Below are 19,406 nucleotides of genomic sequence, written 5' to 3' on the forward strand. Positions count from 1 at the left end.
CATCCCTACTTGAAGTTTATATGAAATAAAAAAAGAAAAATTTGGGAAAATTCATTTATTGAAAGTTGAAAATATAATACACAGTTAATTTATATTATATTATATATATATGTATACAAGTTTGATGGAGAATTATAACTCAGACATGACCAAAATAAATTACGACATGTCTTCATCTGTAATCGGACATAAGAGAAGCCGATTTTCATATATAGTAAACGAACTGCATTTAACATTTTCCTCTTTTTTCAATATAGTAAATATATATTTATATAGTTTCGCGTTCGCGCTAAAGAGATGTTATGCGTATATACGTATATGACGTGGTGTATATCGGTATTTATATAATTTTTTCCGGTATGTATATGTACACAAATACCTAGGTATGGATAGATTACATGAAGACCTCTAGTTTATGGATTTACTTGAATGCACCGCAATTACTCGTCTTGTTTTCGCTCAATCTCTACGCTTGCGTGAATCCTTGGATAGTTCCTGAAACGAGGTAAAAAATCAAATATAAAAATTACAAAAATTTTTTTAATTATTAAAGGGATTACTTCTCTTATTTGTAATGAAATATGCATCCAAATTTATTTATTTAAAAAATGTGGTCTAACATATATAACTTTGATATGCAAAACGAAAACTAAAGATAGTTTTATTTTTGTATCGATTTAAGTGCTTTTTTTCTATACCACTAGAAATATCTTGATCTTTTTTTATTATTCCACGTTTCGTATTGTTCTACATCATGTTTTATTTCAACGCTATAACGTCCGATCGATCTTTTAATCTACTTAGTGTCGACGCAAACTGAGCCCGTAAACATCGACAACAGAGCAGTTATCGATTTACTCTTTCTAATTTGTATTATTTTCTTTTACACGAGTTATTTTAAATCGATGAAAAAATTATATCCTTATATAAATAATTAATTGTTTTGAATAACCTGCTCAAAATTCCTTTCGTACATCAGCGAAAAATAATGCGGTAATTTTAAGAGATATCAAAATAGTAGTTAATTCATCAGGATAATTTACCTTTTGCGTAAGTATCACAAGGAGGTGTCGGAAAACGCCTACAAAGTCGATGAACAAATCCAAGGAGTGCATGATGAAGTCCCTGCTACCAATGTGATACTTCTCGATGATCAGTTGCGTGTCGTAAATAACGAAGCCGCAAATAACGAATAATCCCACATACAAGTGTGCTTGATAGAGGAAGGTCGAGCGCAAGAACAGATTGATGAAGGAGAATAAGAACATAGCATTTAGCATGCTCATTAAAGTGCCACCAAGAAACAGCCAACGGCCACGTGCAGCCAAAAGCGCAGAAATACTAAAGGAAACGAAGACGACCGTCGTGCCTGTAAACATTTTATTGTATAATTACTGTATATCGAATTATATTAACATAGAAAGAATATATAGAACATATCTGTATTTATTCTATGTGAAACAAATATTTCTTCTAAAGTTTATTTTTATAGATAAGTTTAGAGATATTACTTTAGATCGTTCATTTCGTTTGCATAAAATAAAAAATATGATTTTATATTTTCGACTGCAAGTTGGTTGATCGCAAAAAATTTACAGGCTGTAGATTGCGCATTACTGATTTAATTGATTATTTAACGTATCACTTTTTATAAAATTCTATAAATATATAAAATTTCTTAATTCATCAATTTGTTTTTCGAGTCTCGTATACATAAAAGTGGACTTGGGCGAAATCAATTTTACTTGAACTTTAGACCAAGTTGATTAATTTCGAATCAATGTAATCGATTGTGGGCAGTGTCTTATCTCAAGACGAATGGCTAAAATGCTGGAAACAGCGCAAAATAGTTAAATCAATATGATTGACTCACCAACTAATGCTGTCATTACAATGCTCGGGTCTATGCTGACCACCAACTCAAGCAAGGGCCCCAAACCAAGACCGGATAAGAATGCAAATCCCAGGAGGTAGCTGAGACGCAGTTTTTGGTTTTTGCCATTGTCGGGTGTTGTCATCAGCGCAATGAGAAGGCCTAGGGTGCCAATGGTCGTCAGCAGATTGGCCTGCAGAAATTGCGTGTACATGTGCACGTAAGCTCCAGCAGCCGCTGACACGGTGGAAAGGGACAGGCAACCGTACACATTCTTTAAGTGTTGCCTGACTGGTGCATTTCTGAAAACAGTCATTATTGTCGGTTAATTCGCTTTTCATTTCATAATATACATGTAAATTATTTAAGACAATTCTGCAAATATATTCTGATGCTGTAAAAAAAAAACATCTCATTTACATATCAGAACATCTACATATCAGAATGCATTATCAATACATCTTTCATATATAGACTAGCATAATTTTGAAATTTGAATGTCTCATTTTATATGAAACCCAATCTCTTTGTAAGTCACAAAGAAGTAGAGATTTATGTTTCAAAATTATTACTGAAATTCGAAAATAAATCTTTCGTTTATCTAACTCTATAAATAATATAACACAATTTTCTCTTTTGTCTCTAGGTTTCTTCGCATGCAATCCCGGACTCGAACACATTTTATTATACGCAGTTAAGTCAAATATCACGATTCATGTTCTTTTTTCAGATGTTCTTTTGTATCTTGCCTGGAAAGTTGATTCAAGGCCATTCGTAGGATATTTATATCAACGCACTTGCGATGTATTTAATTATAAAAAATTCGCAGCGTCACCTCATTAATGTTAATCGTTAACCGTATTTTAAAAGAGCGGCTTCCATCAACTTGTGATTAACTTAACTGGTAAAATCATTTAAAAGTTTTCTAACTACATAATTCACTAAAAGAGAACTAGTATTGAACAAAGGAAGAAGATAGGAGGTATAGAATAAGTCAGGTAGCACAAAAAGATATGTTCCATATTCTAAATTGTAAAGCAATAAAAATGAACTGAAAAGAAGAGTTTCTATAGAAAGACTTGGAAATAATAAAGATAAATAATGGGAGAAAAAAGAAATAACTAGAAGAAAAAGACAAATTTGCTTAGTTCGATAGTTTGATGGTTCACTATTTAATATCAAAAAATGAAATTTAAAAAAGTTTCAGTTTAACTTAGCAGAAATTTTTCACAGTTATATAAGTGTCTTTCAATCCATTATTTTACGAAGATACAGATTATACAGATTAAATAAGATTGAATAATATAAAATAGCTTACACATAGAGTAAAAAAAAGTTAAGTAAAATTAGTTCTGTTTGTTTGTCTGAAATATAAAATACATAAAAAGTATATGTAGATATAAAAAATATAAAGTATGAAATGTTTAGAAGCCATCGCCATCTTAAGCTATAAGGTAAGGAATAAAATTAAATAAATAATAATTCATTGTTGATTAATTATTTAATAATATATTACACAAATCAATAAAAAACCAATTAGTCTATCCATATCAACAAAATTCTACAATCATCGATAAATCGTTGTTAAAAATATTTAAAAAAGTTTAATCATTCTGAAAAAATGAGGCACTATCAGTTCCTGAAGATATTATCACAGATTTAATATAAATAGACAATAATAGAGCAGAGCAAGATGTGAAGGACCGACCTAATTGGACATTTTCGAAACCGGAAATACTTCTCACTGTGTCATTTCCCTCTCCTTCTCTTTATTAGTTTTATAAATTCTTCAAAAAAAAAAATGATTTTCCTCTCTCGAAATATTTATCTCTTCTATCCCTCCTTTTTTCATAATCAGATTTACGAAACCTTGACAACTTGATATCCGCGATTAATTCAACCAGCAGATGTCTATCTTTATTACTGCAAATTAATTTCGGCAAATTAATGCGATTATTTTTTTCCAGTTCTAAGAATTTAAAAGAGACAGAAAGACATAAGGCAGAAAAACATAGAGCAAGTTGAATCGAGATAAAAATTAATCTAAATATTAGTAAAAATCGGACAAAAGAATCACCCGAAGCAAACACAAATTCGACCTCGAAACTAATTCTTTACGTTAAAAACAACAAAAAAATCAATAATTCCATCCACATTGATGAAGCAACGCGAGTATGACTGTAAATTAATCGCCGATATGACAATTGGAGTTTGATCGAAGTTGGTCTCTGCCATTCCAAGTGCAAAATGCACGACGCAAAACGGCTAAAAACAACACGTATGGATATGGAAAAAAAATTCTATACAGGGTGTCCCAACTTTATCGCAACGTTAATAACGTTAACGAGGTGGGGAGGGAACTGAAATTATGCTCTCTCCCGTCGAGGATGTCGTTATCGATGTTGTCATCGAAGAAAGTCGCGAAATTTCTCCGATGCCATTACTTTTGGCGTCTTTCGCTTTCACTATACATAAATAGATGCAGTCACGCAGATGCGTCGCGTTATCTACGATCCAACGACATCTCAGAACACCTACCGAACGTCTATCGAAGGTCATGACATCGTGCATGAATACGTGATGACACGACATATAATCGTGGATTATGATAACCATTGTTCTACATGGAGATAAAAAGCACAAGACCAGATCGTCCCTATGATTACAAAATTGCGTCATGGGACAAGTCTTATAGGCTTCTTCTTCTTCTTCTTCTTCGAGAGAGAGAGAGAGAGAGAGAGGAAGAGAGAGAGAGAGAGAGAGAGAGAGAGAGAGAGAGAGAGAGAGAGAGAGAGAGAGAGAGAGAGAGAGAGAAAGGAAAAGAGAATCGCACCATATTTTCGTGTTCCCGATTATGATGGCCCGTCCATCTTTTCATTGCGAACGTGATACTCACAGCGTACTGCTGAAGGAATTGAAGAAAGCATTCAGATTCAGAGCTGATGCCATAATTTTGCCGTCACTTCTGACTCGCTGGAGCTCGAATGGGGTTGTGGCTCTCGCCTTTATCTGGGCTGGTTCACTAGTCTTGACCGCTGACGATCAACGCGTTGCACGGAACGTTCCGCTCGCTTGCACCTCAATGACTGGCGGTATTGCCCGGCTAATTCCTATGCACGCGGGGAAGGCGAGGATTATCGGCGAGGCAAGTCGACGAATTACACGCACGTACGTAGCCGATCTCCGTGCGAGGACACGTCAGTGATATTCCTACGCGTAGAAGCCAGTCGACGGGGCAGACGAGGATAGGAGAGAACGGACGCGACCGATTGGCCATGCGCACCGTCAGCCCCCTCCCGCCGATCGTACGGCGTCGCCACCAGATGGCGGCAGCCTCGAATACGCTATACAGTGTCCCAAAAACATAGACTTTCCCCCTTTGCATCCATTTATACCAATTTGTTTAATTTTAATCAATTTTGATCAGTTCAACTAATTCATCTTTTTCTAGTTCTAAATATAAAAAAAAAGGAAGAATAAGTTGAACTAAGATTAAAATTACTCCGATTAACTTGTCAACATTGTTGTGAATAATTCGTCAGAATTATTCACAAGTTAATACATAATTCTATTGTAATCCAATGTTTGTAATTTAAACTTTTTATCTGCTGAACGTACTTAACAGAAACATTAATATTTCATCCATGACAATGAAATAATACAGATACTAAATTAGTCATCGATTAAATTAATTAAAGTTTGATTGAAGTTATCTATATATAGTCTATCTTGCATAAAGGATATCCGAATTATAATCAAAGTTTTATCATCGACATTCGTCTTTATCACTTTCTTGTAATTCTTTTTCTGCATTGTTTCTCTGCATTCTCTTTTCCTCTCGTTGATTGCTTCGAAAAAGGAAGTTTCGATATGTGTTTTATCTAGATACGCGACTTCGACACGAATGTTCTGAAATATTATAAACTATTCATTCACACATATATACATAACTTTGTCGTCATACACTTGCTCAGCAAAAATTCGACTTTCTGATGTATTCAAATGTTCGTCGAGTTATCGATAAATTGTTGTTCTTAATATCGTATGCACCTCTTCTTCATATAAATTAATATTAATATATAATTATAAACCATTATATATATATAATTATAAAGCATTATAATTTCTTTGAAATGATTAATATTCATATATTACATATGTATATAGTACGCGTAAACATATATATAACATATAAAAAACTAAATTTAAAAAAAAACAATCCTGTAAAGGATACATATCCCCCAAAAATACATTTAATTATATCAAATTTTATTTTCAAATTTTATGCGCTTTCTCGGGCTTTATAACCATTTGCAACTAATTAGAAAATACTATATTATTCTCTTTCTCTTAGTCCCCTAATATCGTACACTAAAAACATGCAGTCTTCGTGTCCGTTCAACGTATATATTCAAAAATTACAATGTAATTGTAAACTAACTTATGTAGGTCACACTACCGATTATATCTAACTGACAAAAAAGATCAATTGTAACTAGAATACGCAGCTCCTTTGATACGTTGCGATACTGTCCCTCCTATACACTCCGCTATGTAAAGCTATTAACACAGTTATTCAGTAGAATTTATTGTAATTGTGAAACGACTAATATGAATGCCTTGAACGCTATATAATTCTCACTGCAATAATATCGCGTTAATTAAGCAACAACTTTAAGATGGAAGACACTGCATTCTTCGAATATTGCCTTCCGATTGATTATCGGTGTCCTCGAACGAGCTGTCCATTGAGAAGTCATCTAAGTGATAATCATCGTCACTGTCTCGATTTCAATCTTCGTATCCATAAGGCCTATAAAGATCCTAAAAAAAACACGATCGAATAGTCAATTTTTTGACATCGACAAAAATGCCCGATATGTATAACTTACACATAACGACTCTCTCTGATGGATAAGACTCAGTAAGTCCCAACAATGACCATCCAATGAATCTTCCTTCCTATTCCTTGCATTGGACTTGACACACTTGTGAAAAAAAAACAAAGCACGTGAATCATATCACATTTATCGAAATGTAATTAGTCTACTTAGTTTTTCTTATTTCAGGAACGCGCGCGCGTGAAAAATTATTGTTAAATGATATGATAAAATAAAGAGAAATACAAAACAAAAGACATTATGGAAAGATCATTTTTGTCTTTACGTACATTTGCGAATGATTTCATTACCGGAGGTTCTCCACACGAAGGTATCCATATCTTAATATCGTAATCTAATCCACTTGTCGCGAGGATGGGAATATGCGGGTGTCCCTCTAAGCAATTTACCTATAAATAAAATTTTCAAAAAGATCACTATTTTCTTTCTACACTGTGCAAAAGAAAAATTTATTTTTCATCGAATTTATGAAGTGTGTAAACTCACAACTCCTTGCTTGTCTCCTGCCATCCACTGTACAATGGCTTCTGTATTTTTATCCCAAATGAATATATTACCGCAATCAGATCCAGATGCAACATACTCGCTTTTAGGACCGAAAAAATTGACTCCCTTTACTGCAATCAAGTGACATAGATGACTGCAATATCAAATATTATTAAATCGAAATTACTATCCCGAATTAAAAGAGATATGTATATAGAACGATTTTCAGAAAGAAATTTCTTAGCACCAAAACAAATTGAAGTGTTTCAATGAATCCTATTACTGTTAGTTTTTCTCTATTGATTGAAACGCACGCAAAGAAAAAAGATAAAAAATCTAGGATGGAAGATATAGAATACAATAATGTAATTGCATTTTACGCAATTGCATATTACGTACCAGTTACACAATTTCTATGACCCTGATATTTATGAGCGTAATCTACATGTAAAGACATTCTATCAAATAGATAGATGTCTTCGTCATTGTATGACGCGAGAATTTCTGTTCCGTTGTGATTATATACAGCACACGTTACATGCGCGTGCTTATTCCCTGTCTGAGACATTTAAATTACTTATGTAAAATTAAACACAAGTAGAGAAAATCGAGCCACACTATTCTATTGTATTAAATATTGATAAACTTCTTCAACAATAGGATTATAATACAATACGTACCAAGTGGTCGGGGCACAGTTTATAAAGCGGCATCAAAACTTTTCGCCGATCATATACTCTCACATAATAAGAATAACCGCCGATACAAAATTCATTACTATTAAAAGGATTAGAATGTATACTGAACAGTTGCACTTCTGACGAACCTTCCTTTACTACAAGTAATCTATAAAGAAAAGTTTTCATATATATATATATATATTAATTACACGAAAAATAAACATATGTAAATATACTGTGACCTATAGACTGATAAATAAAAAATAGTCTGATAAATATTAAATACATATATTTAAATTTTTTAATCATAATGATTTACTCATTTGGTTTGCTCTCTCGAATATCTATGGAGAATACCCTTGCATCTTCTCCAGCAGAAAAGACTACATGTGGTGTTTCAGGATGCAGAGCTAATTTGTGCGATGGTCCACGATGCGCTGCCAATTTCTTCGATGAGTCGTGTTCAAGATCTCGCAAACGTATTTGACCGTCTATAGAACAAGTGACCATAAAATACTCTACGTCTAACGGCAACCACTTAACCTAAATAATTAAATTAGGAAAACAAGAAAGATAATTACATAATTACGTAGATAACTAATAGTAATAAACCTTTATAATTGATGAAACACTAATCGCATTGCTTTAATTATAAGTATACATACATACTTGATACACACTGCTTGTATGACCACTTATAAACCAGTGACGCTTTTTTCCTACAGCCCAATCCCAAATAACAATTGCTAAATCATCAGAGGCACTGGCTAATAAATTTCCTTTTTGATTAAAATTTAAGGCATTTACACAACCCTATAAATAATCAAATGTTAATTCATACCACTAAATATTCATTAAAAAATAGCCTAGCCATGATCTCATAAAACATCTTATAACTCAATGCACAGCGTTTCCAAGAATAATTTACCCGTTGCTCGTTAAGATTATACATAAGCTCGAGTCGTTCTACTGCATGTAAAGAACCATAAAATTTTCTTTGGAATAATGGATTGCTATATATTTGCCGATTTATCACTTCCGGTACAATACGCCAATTAGGAAGTGGTTTCTCTATTTTTAGGCAATGAGGTATTTCTTCATCCTTGTCCTCGTCCCCATCTTCATCCTCATCATCATCTTCAATCCATTCACATTCAGATATCCACGAAAACTCTTCAGTCGAGTCTACTGTCCAGAATTTAAAATTTTACATCTTACCAAACAAGTAGAGTAAACATTAAAAAAGTATAAAATACCTCTTTCATCTTTAGTATTATCGTATATAATTATTTAACATTATTAATATATTTTTGTGATCTTATGTATCATTCAACAAAACTTTTTAAATATAATTATAGATATTTAGCAAATATCTATAGATAAATAGCAAAATTATAAATATACATATATCAAAACCAAAATTTTTTATATGTAAGAAAGCAATTACCTTCATCTGCATCAGGAATGGGAGCTTTTCTTGTTACTTCATTAGACAAGGTATTACTAGAATTGTCTTTATTATCACTTATTATATTTCGTCTCTTACGATAATTTCGCTGTTTCACTTTTGATTTGTTCTTTTGAAACGTCACTGTATTGTCATTTACGTTTCCAGTACTGATGTTACATGCAATCTTATTTAATTTTTGCCGCTTACTAAAATCTTTGTCTAAGCTATCGTCTGATTTTTCTATCGACGTGCCACTACCGATATATACTTGACCTTTAGAGATACTTATTTTGAGTTTATTCAGATCTGTGTATAATACGTTTGCTTCGTTAATACAAGAAGATGAAGTATTGTCTTGCAAAGTAGTCGCTTCTGATAAATCAACTGAATTAAAATTGGTAGCATATAAGATTTCTTTTAACACATAATTAGTTTTGTCGTATTTATCAGTTGTTATCTTAATCTTGTTTTCTGTAGAAAGTTCCACAGACTCGTTTGTTTGTTCATTTTGCATAGATCCACAAGCGAGATTGTTATCAAATCTGGCTATATGACTAGAGATTTTTGAAGTGACACTGCTGTTGGACGTAACACTAAAATTATCTACATTCCTTGAAATGATTGAATCTTCTAAAGAGTTCGATTGCACTTTTCTAGATTTCTCAGAATCCTTGATGTCAGGAAATTTTATTTCAAAATCATTATCAACATCATGTATCTTATTTTCAAAGTTCATTTTATTTTCGAGATTTTAGATGTAGGTATTCCTTTTGTTTATTCAGAGTGTCATCATCCCTTCAAAAAGACACATCTGCAGTTACAACATGTCCAATGTTTATCTAAAAAGTGATGATTATAAAAATTCATATAATATATAATGAGAAATCTCTTTACATATTACAAACTTATTTTACATACTTATTTTATATATATATATATATATATATATATATAAAATGTATATACTTAAAATAAAATATTAATTTATGTATTTTGTCTACTTTATATATAATATTATAGTATATTTTATAATAGTATTTTTATAATAGTATATTTTATAAGTATGTATACATTTGAATAAATTATTTAAAAAATTAAGAAAAAAGATTCTTATCTATCTGAAATTCATCAACATCCATCAAAAACTTTTTTCTTAATTAAATGGACAACTTCATATTATCCAAAACATTAATCTATATTCAGAATGCATACCGACATTATCGAATAATTAATATGTTGGAACTCAGGTTTGAAATTACTAAATGTAATTTATTAAAATCGGGTGAATATACCATTTCAATGAAATAAAGCAACTTGGAACGTTTATTGTACGTTATTCTATAACGCACGAACAGAAAGTGAAGAATCGAAGAAGTAAACACCGTCATGACAACGAGAAACAGGAGAAAAACTATCAAAAGAAACACGTTCAGTATGAATTCTATTAATGCTTGTATCAAATACGCAAAGTTCAAACATTACTCTTTCACTGTTTTAACATAGTACATGTATAGCCCATTTTATATAATATATAGAATTTATATAGAAATAAAAGCATTTATCAATAAATTCGGGCCTATAAATCACAAAGTATTCGGTAATTAAGTACAAAAGTAACAATTATTTCAAACTCGACAAAAAAATATCAAAATCTTTTTTTAAAAAGCTTTATGTCACTATGACATTTCAAAAAGCCAAAATATTCTTCTCATAGTTTTATAAAGTCAAAAATAATTTAAAGCTTATTTATTTCTCGAGAAATTCACCATTTCGACATTTCAGGAAGATAAAACATTTTCGTTATAATTTTTTAAAGATAAAACTAAATTTAAAATAGATTAAATAAGAAGAATCCTGATGTAAAACTACAATGTAAATCACTGCAAAGAATCGCAAGTTGTTGAGATTGTAGACACAATTAGCTCATCATCGTTTAACACAATTGTCATTCTTAACGCAATTCCGCATTAGTGTAAGGGAGACGTTAAAAAGAGTTGCATCTCGAGTTATGGATATTAATCGCACAACGATGAAATAACGAGATCCTGCATTACTTACATAAATTCGCCATCCGCATTCCGATCCCCTTTTTTTTCTGCTTTTTCTTTTTAGCGAAATTATTTGCTAAAATAGTCAGCGACATACGCAATGTAACACGCATATTGACACGGCTATGAATGTACAGAGTTTTACCAAGGGACGTTGAGTTTTCTCGACGATACGAACAAGACGTCATTGGTCGTTCGAGTGAAGAAACAAGACACGAACCGCGGACATGAACTAGAACCAGCTGCCTCATCCGCTGTCGATGTGATACTCACATAGTAGTGGGTTACTCACCATGAGATTTTCACTGACGGAACGCGGTATTATCACATACAAAGGTTTCCAATCACAGCGATACTACGATCACAATACGATGCACATACAGTAAAGTAAATATATAACTCGTATAGGAGAGAATTCAACGGACGTTACAAATTGGCCGTCAAATAAAACCTCCTCCCGCCGATCGCGCGGCGTTGCCATCAGGTGACGGCAGCCTCGATCATGTTAAGTGTCCCGAAAACATGGACGTTCCCTTCGCATCTATTTGTACCAATTTGTTTAATTTGAATAAATTTTAATATAGGTTCAACTAATTCATCTTTTTCTAGTTCTAAATATAAAAAAAAAAAGAATAAGTTGAACCGAGATTAAAGTTAATTCCGATTAACTTATCGACAATTCGTCAGAATTATTCACAAGTTAATATATAATTCTATTATAATCCAATGTTTGTAATTTAAACTTTTTATCTATTCTTAATCCACCTCTTCTTCATATAAATATTAATATGTAATTATACAAATAAAATAGCATCATAATTTCTTAGAAATATGATTGTTATATTCATATATTACATGTATTATATAAGCGCGTAAACATATATATATATATACATATAAACCAAATTAAAAAAAAAAACAATCCAGAAGAGAATATATACCCCCACAACATTTGTTAATTATATCAAACGCTTTCAAATTTTATACGTTTTCTCCGGCTTTATAATCACAAACAAGTTTACAAACTTAGTAGAAAATACTATAATTCTCTTTCTCTTAGTTATCCCTTAATATGTTGTACACTAAAAACATAGTCTTCGTGTCCTTTCAACATATATATTCAAAAATTACAATGTAACTGTAAACCAACTTATGTAGATCACACTACCGATTATATCTAACTGATAAAAAAGATCAATTGTAACTAGAATACGCAGCTCCTTTGATACGTTGCAGTACTGTTCCTCCTATACACTCCGCTATGTAAAGCTATTGACACAGTTATTCAGTAGAATTTATTATAATTGTGAAACGACTAACATGAATGCTTTGAACGCTATGTAACTCTCATCGCAATAATATCAAATCGCGTTAATTAAGCAACAATTTTAAGACGGAGGACATTGTATTCTTCGAACATCGCCTTCCGATTGATTATCACTGTCCTCGGACGAGCTGTCCATCGAGGAATCATCAAAGTGATAATCATCGTCATCATCATCGTCTTCATCTCGATTTGGAGTCTCGAGTCCGTAACGCGTATAAAGATTCTAAGAAAAACACGATAGAATAGTCAATTTTTCGACATCGACAAAAGTGCCCGATATACTTACACGTACTCTCTCTCTATGACGGATATGTCTCAGTAAAATCCAAAGTAATTGGCCATCGAATGAATCAGGCACGTTTTCTTGCTTTCTATTCCTTGCATTGGACTTGACACACTTGTGAAAAAAAAACCAGAACACATGAATCATATGTTTATCGAAATGTAATTAGTCTACTTAGTTTTTCTTATTTCAGGAACGCGCGCATGTGAAAAATTATTATTAAATGATACGATAAAATAAAAAGAAATACAAAACGGAAGACATTATGGAAAAATGATGTTTGTCTTTACGTACATTCGCGAATGATTTCATCACTGGAGGTTCTCCACACGAAGGTACCCATATCTTAACATCGTAATCTAATCCACTTGTCGCGAGGATGGGAATATGTGGGTGTCCCTCTAAGCAATTTACCTATAAATTAAATTTTAAAAAATACTGCTATTTTCTTTCTACACTTTGAAAAAGAAAAATTTGTTTTTCATCAAATTTATGAAGAATGGAAACTCACAACTCCTTGCTTGTCTCCTGTCATCCACTGTACAACGGCTTCCGTATTTTTATCCCAAATGAATATATTACCGCAATCAGATCCAGATACAACATACTCGCTTTTAGGACCGAAAAAATTGACTCCCTTTACTGCAATCAAGTGACACAGATGACTGCAATATCAAATATTAATAAATCGGAATTATTGTCGCGAATTAAAAGAAATATAAAGAACGATTTCCAGAAAGAAATCTCTCAGCACAAAAAACAAATTAAAGTGCTTCACTGAATCTTGTTACAGTTAGTTTTTCTCTGTCGAAACGCACACAAAGAAAAGAGATAAAAAATCTAGAATGGAAAGGATAGAATACAATATAATTTCATTTTATGCAATTGCATATTACGTACCAGTTGCACTATTTCTATGACCCTGATATTTATGAGCGTAATCTACATGTGAAGACATTAATCTATCAAATAGGTAGATGTCTTCGTCATTGTATGACGCGAGAATTTCTGTTCCGTTGTGATTATATACAGCACACGTTACATGCGCGTGCTTATTCCCTGTCTGAGACATTTAAATTACATATATAAAATTAAACATATGTAAAGAAAAACGAGTTAGTTCTATTGTATTAAGTATTGGTAAACTTTTTTCATTAACAGGATTGTAATACAATATGACATACCAAGTGATCGGGGCACAGTTTATAAAGCGGTGTCGAAACTTTTCGCCGATCATATACTCTCACATAATGGGAACGGCCGCCGACACAAAATTCATTACTATTAAAAGGATTAGAATGTATACTAAACAGTTGCACTTCTGACGAACCTTCCTTTACTACAAGTAATCTATGGATAAAGAAGTTTTCATATATATATATATATATATTAGGTGTTGGAATTAATTCGTAGCGTTTTTTAATGAAAGAATGTTATTTATTTCACATGAGCATTAAAAAATACATTAATGAAAGTACTTCCCATCACTTGTAAAACGCTACGAATTAATTCCAACACCTAATATATATATATATATATAATGTGTGTGTGTATATATATATATATATATATTTTTACACGAATAATAAACATATGTAAATATATTGTGACCTATAGACTGATAAATAAAAAATAAACATATATTTAAATTTTTTAATCATAATGACTTACTTGTTTGGTTTGCTTTCCCGAATGTCTATGGAGAATACCCTTGCATCTTCTCCAGCAGAGAAGACTACATGTGGTGTTTCGGGATGCACAGCCAATTTGTGCGATGGTCCACGATGCGTTGCCAATTTCTTTGATGTGTCGTGTTCAAGATCCAGTAAACGTACCTGACCATCTCTAGCACAAGTGACCATAAGATATTCTACATCTAACGGCAACCACTTGGCCTAAATAATTAGGAAAATAAGAAAGATAAATATATAATTATGTAGATAACTAATAATAATAAACCTTTATAATTGACTAAATATTCTAATCACAATGCTTTAACTATAAGTATATATAATTGTACAAGTATACATACTTGAAACATATTACTTGTATGGCCACTCATAAACCAGTGACGTTTTTTTCCTACAGCCCAATCCCAAATAACAACTGCTAAATCATCAGAGGCACTGGCTAATAAATTTCCTTTTTGATTGAAATTTAAGGCATTTACGCAACCCTATAAATTATCAAATGTTAATTTATACCACTAAATAATCATTAAAAAAATAGCCTAATAATGATTTTATAAAACATCATATAGCTCAATGTGCAGCGTTTACAAGGTAAATAATTTACCTGATGCTCGTTAAGATTATACATAAGCTCAAGTCGCTCTACTGCATGTAAAGAACCATAGAACCTTCTTTGGAATAACGGATTGCTACCTATTTGCCGATTTATCACTTCCGGTACAATACGCCAATTAGGAGGTGGTTTCTCTATTTTTAGGCAATGAGGTACTTCTTCGTCCTCATCTTCATCTTCCTCTTCTTCATCCCATTCATCTTCATTAGCTCTCCATTCACTCGAGTCGGCTGGTCATAATTTAAAATTTTACATCTTACCAAACAAGTAGTGCATTAAAAAAATATAAATACCTCTTTCGTCTTTATATCGGTCAGATTCGTCATTGGGTGTTTCTGATCCTGCTCTATGAGTCTCTGAATTTCTATTTGTTTCATTCTGAGCCGAATCATTTTTAGCACTGACAGATGCAACATTTCCTAAAATTATAATTATTTCCATGTATATAATTTATACATAATTGTTAGTATTATCAAACATAATTATTTAACATTATTAATATATTTTTGTGATCTTATGTATCATTCAACGAGACTTTTTAAATGTAATTACAGATATCACAAAATTATAATTAATAAATATACATGTATCATTATCAAAGTTTTATATATAAGAAAATACAATTACCCTCATCTGCATCAGAAATGGGAGCTTCTCTTGTTACTTCATTAGATAAGGTATTACTAGAACTATCATCATTATCGCTTGTTATATTTCGTCTCTTACGATAATTTCGCTGTTTCACTTTTGATTTGTTCCTTTGAAATGTCACTGTATCGTCATTTACGTTTCCAGTACTGGTGTTACATGCACTCTTATTTAATTTCTGCCGCTTACTAGAATCTTCGTCTGAGCTATCGTCTGATTTTTCTATCGATGTACCACTACTGGCATGTACTTGACTTTTAGAGATACTTCTTTTAACTTTATTCTGATCTGTGTATAATGCATTTGCTTCGTTAGTATAAGAAGAAGACGGACTATTGTCTTGCGAAGTAGTTGCTTCTGATAAATCAACTGAATTAAAATTGGTAGCATATAAGATTTCTTTTAACACATTGTTAGTTTTGTTGCACTTATCAGTTGTTATCTTAATTTCATCTTCTGTACAAAGTTCCATAGGTTCGTTTGCTTGTTCATTTTGCGTAGATTCACAAGCGAAATTATTATCAAATCCGACTATATGACTAGCGTCTTTTGAAATGACACTGCTGTTGGATGTAACACTAGAACTGTCTACATTCGTTGAGATGCTTGAATTTTCTAAAGAATTTGATTGCACTTTCCTAGATTCCTCAGAATCCTTAATGTCAGGAAATTTCACTTCAGAATCATTATCGACATTATGTATGTTATTTTCAGAGTCCATTTTCGAGATTTTAGATGTATTCCTTTTGTTTATTCAGAATGTCAGCAATCATTCCTTCAAAGAGGTACAATCTGCACTTGCAACATGTCCAATGTCTAAAAAGTGACGATTATAAAAATTCGTATAATAAATGATGAGAAATCTCTTTACAAACTATACTCATTACATATAAAGGATGTATATATTTGAAATAAAATATTAATTTATATATGTATATATGTATATATGTATATATGTATATATTATATATAAGTATATTTTATAAGTACGCATACATTTGAGTAAATTATTTTAAAAAAATCATGAAAAAAGATTCTTAGTACTCGAAATCTATCAACATCTATCAAAAACTTTTTTCTTAATTAAAAAACAACTTCACAGCATCCAAAACATTAAGATCTGTATTCAAAATGCATACCGACATTATATAATATAATTAGTATACGTATAGTCCATGTTATATATAATATATAGAATTATATAGAAATAAAAGTATGCATTTATCAATAAATTCGGGCTTATAAATCACAAAGTATTTGGTATTAAATACAAAAGTAACAATTACTTCAAACTCGACAAATATCAAGATCTTTTTTTAAAAAGCTTTACATTACTATGACATTTCAAAGAGCCAAAACATTCTTCTCATCACAGCTTTAAAAAATCAAAACTAAATTTAAAGTAGCTTGTTTATCTCTCGAGAAATTCACTATTCCGACATTTCGAAAAAATAAAACATTTTCGTAACTTTTTAAAGATAAAAAAGAATTTAAAATAGATTAACAAGAAGAATCCTGATGTAAGTCTACAATATAAATCATTGCAGAGAATCGCAAATTGTGTCGAGGTTGTAGACACGGCTAGCACAACATCGTCACTGATTTAGCACGATCGTTGTCCTTAACACAACCCCAAAGAAGAGACATCAAAAAAAGAATTGCATGTTTCGAGTTATGGACATTAATCGCGCAACGATGGAATACCGACGAGATCCCGCATTACATAAATTCGCCATTCGCATTCCGATCCCCTTTTTTTCTGCCCCTTCTTTTTAGCGAAATTATTTGCTAAAATGGCCAGCGACATACGCAATGCAACACGCATATTGACACGGCTATGAATGTACAGTTTTACCAAGGGACGTTGAGACTTCTCGACGATACGAACAAGACGTCGTAGGTCGTTCGAGTGAAGAACAAAATATGAATCGCGGACAAGCTAGAACCAGCTGCCCCGTCGATGGGGTACTCACCTCGAGACTTTCACTGACGAAACGCGGTATGGCTACACAAAGGTTCCCAATCACAGTGCTACTACGATCACAATACGATGCACACACGGCAAGGTAAATGCACAACTCGTAATCCCTGACACCCCGACCGAGACTGCGATAGCTACTGACATAACGAATATAAGGTACGTTCCGAGTTATACATGAAGCGCATGATGTATCGTTTTATCCTTCTTTATTATTTGGTGAACAACAAGGACAAATGATGCATCATGCACTTCATGCGAAATTCGGAACGCACCTATAGTGGCGGGAATTTAAATCTGTTCTTTGTGCCTGAGTTAAACCAATATATTGGGTCATCTAAAAAGTATCCGCGGTTTTTTGTCACTAGATGGTGTTGACCATCAACAGGAAAAGCAAGAAGAAAGATAAGACGTTACAACCAATCAATTGTGCCAATGGGATTCATTGTCAGTGAGGAGACCGCCGATTGGTCGACGCGAAAAATTCTCTAGAGCTATATTTCAAAATTCATTGCCAGCGATGAAAATCTACATATATTCTTTAAGCACATTATGACTTAGGGGCCAATTATATAACTCTTAACGACAGTCGTTGATATTATTGTGCAGATATTATGTAGAGTAAAAAAGCTGTGACATCAACAACTGTCGTTAAGAATTACAGAATTGGCTTCTCAAAATAAGTTGAAAAGAAAGAGAAAAAGATGAGATAACAAAAATCCCATTGTATAAGAAAAGAAATGTACTGAAATGTTGATCTGAGTGGAAAACATTTGAACGTCTCGACGAGCTCAAATGAGACACAGACTACGTTTACACGGGTTTAATAACATTTGTAGTTATAAAACTGACCAATCATAGCTGTTCCTCTGAAGAATGGAATGACTGTGATTGGTTAGTTTATAATTACGGATATATTAAACCCGATCAAGGGTGATCAAGGGTGATCGTGTAAACGTACACAGACAACAGACCGCCTCATCAACGGAGTACTCACCTTCTCTTCTTCTTGTTAAATCCATATATGGTTTTTCTCACTTTACAAAAGGTCAAAATGAAATTGATGAAATAGATCTAGTTGCTAGATCCGAGGATCTAGCAACAGCCTCTTGATTGGACTGTAGCAATCTCGAAAATTATATAACAATTTTCGATAATAACGGATTATAACGATTTTCGATAATAACAGATTATAACGATTTTCGATAATAGAATCAGGTTCTTCTTCCAGACTCCTGTATAGATTTCCGACCTTTTAACAGAATCAAGTTAGAATAGCACTTCGACGCCATTTTGGCTACAAATATTGGGTCATCTAAAAAGTATCCGCGGTACTTTGTCACTAGATATATGATCATCAACACTCATCTAGTGACAAAAAACCGCAGATACTTTTTAGATGACCCATATTATAGTTACGTAACGTAT

The 19,406-nt window shown here is 32.4% G+C and overlaps 3 protein-coding genes across 7 annotated transcripts; all 3 read right to left on the bottom strand.

The window, feature by feature from the left end:
- Positions 1–40: 40 nt before the first annotated feature.
- On the bottom strand, positions 41–5,063 carry BI-1 (Bax Inhibitor-1). The gene is made up of 4 exons (XM_011051102.2): positions 4,770–5,063; positions 1,874–2,175; positions 1,044–1,369; positions 41–495 (listed from the first exon to the last, which is right to left on the bottom strand). The coding sequence occupies exons 1-4, from the start codon at positions 4,820–4,822 to the stop codon at positions 460–462; spliced, it is 717 nt and encodes a 238-aa protein (XP_011049404.1). The 5' UTR covers positions 4,823–5,063; the 3' UTR covers positions 41–459.
- A 1,203-nt stretch (positions 5,064–6,266) lies between these two features.
- Positions 6,267–12,400, bottom strand: LOC105143126 (DDB1- and CUL4-associated factor 8). 3 transcript variants are annotated; one of them, XM_087412515.1, is made up of 11 exons: positions 11,449–12,400; positions 9,388–10,229; positions 8,869–9,128; positions 8,610–8,753; positions 8,260–8,483; positions 7,941–8,106; positions 7,660–7,819; positions 7,261–7,391; positions 7,044–7,163; positions 6,766–6,861; positions 6,267–6,697 (listed from the first exon to the last, which is right to left on the bottom strand). In XM_087412515.1, the coding sequence occupies exons 2-11, from the start codon at positions 10,124–10,126 to the stop codon at positions 6,665–6,667; spliced, it is 2,073 nt and encodes a 690-aa protein (XP_087268641.1). In that variant the 5' UTR covers positions 10,127–10,229; positions 11,449–12,400; the 3' UTR covers positions 6,267–6,664. The 3 variants fall into 3 exon arrangements, with proteins under 3 accessions (XP_087268641.1, XP_087268642.1, XP_087268643.1); XM_087412516.1 differs by having other exon boundaries at positions 8,260–8,431; positions 8,606–8,753; XM_087412517.1 differs by lacking the exons at positions 6,267–6,697; positions 6,766–6,861; positions 7,044–7,163 and having other exon boundaries at positions 7,280–7,414.
- A 140-nt stretch (positions 12,401–12,540) lies between these two features.
- On the bottom strand, positions 12,541–18,233 carry LOC105143086 (DDB1- and CUL4-associated factor 8). 3 transcript variants are annotated; one of them, XM_087412514.1, is made up of 12 exons: positions 17,974–18,233; positions 15,980–16,816; positions 15,646–15,771; positions 15,344–15,582; positions 15,081–15,224; positions 14,720–14,943; positions 14,233–14,398; positions 13,949–14,111; positions 13,560–13,690; positions 13,343–13,462; positions 13,058–13,162; positions 12,541–12,988 (listed from the first exon to the last, which is right to left on the bottom strand). In XM_087412514.1, exons 2-12 carry the CDS (start codon positions 16,719–16,721, stop codon positions 12,827–12,829), a joined length of 2,322 nt encoding a protein of 773 aa, XP_087268640.1. In that variant the 5' UTR covers positions 16,722–16,816; positions 17,974–18,233; the 3' UTR covers positions 12,541–12,826. The 3 variants fall into 3 exon arrangements, with proteins under 3 accessions (XP_087268640.1, XP_011049406.1, XP_011049407.1); XM_011051104.2 differs by having other exon boundaries at positions 13,052–13,162; positions 17,974–18,232; XM_011051105.2 differs by having other exon boundaries at positions 13,052–13,162; positions 17,856–18,232.
- Between the last annotated feature and the right edge of the window lie 1,173 nt (positions 18,234–19,406).

This window comes from Acromyrmex echinatior, chromosome 13 (assembly GCF_024713525.1).
Source record: "Acromyrmex echinatior isolate Ae372 chromosome 13, ASM2471352v2, whole genome shotgun sequence".
Lineage (NCBI taxonomy): Eukaryota > Metazoa > Arthropoda > Insecta > Hymenoptera > Formicidae > Acromyrmex > Acromyrmex echinatior.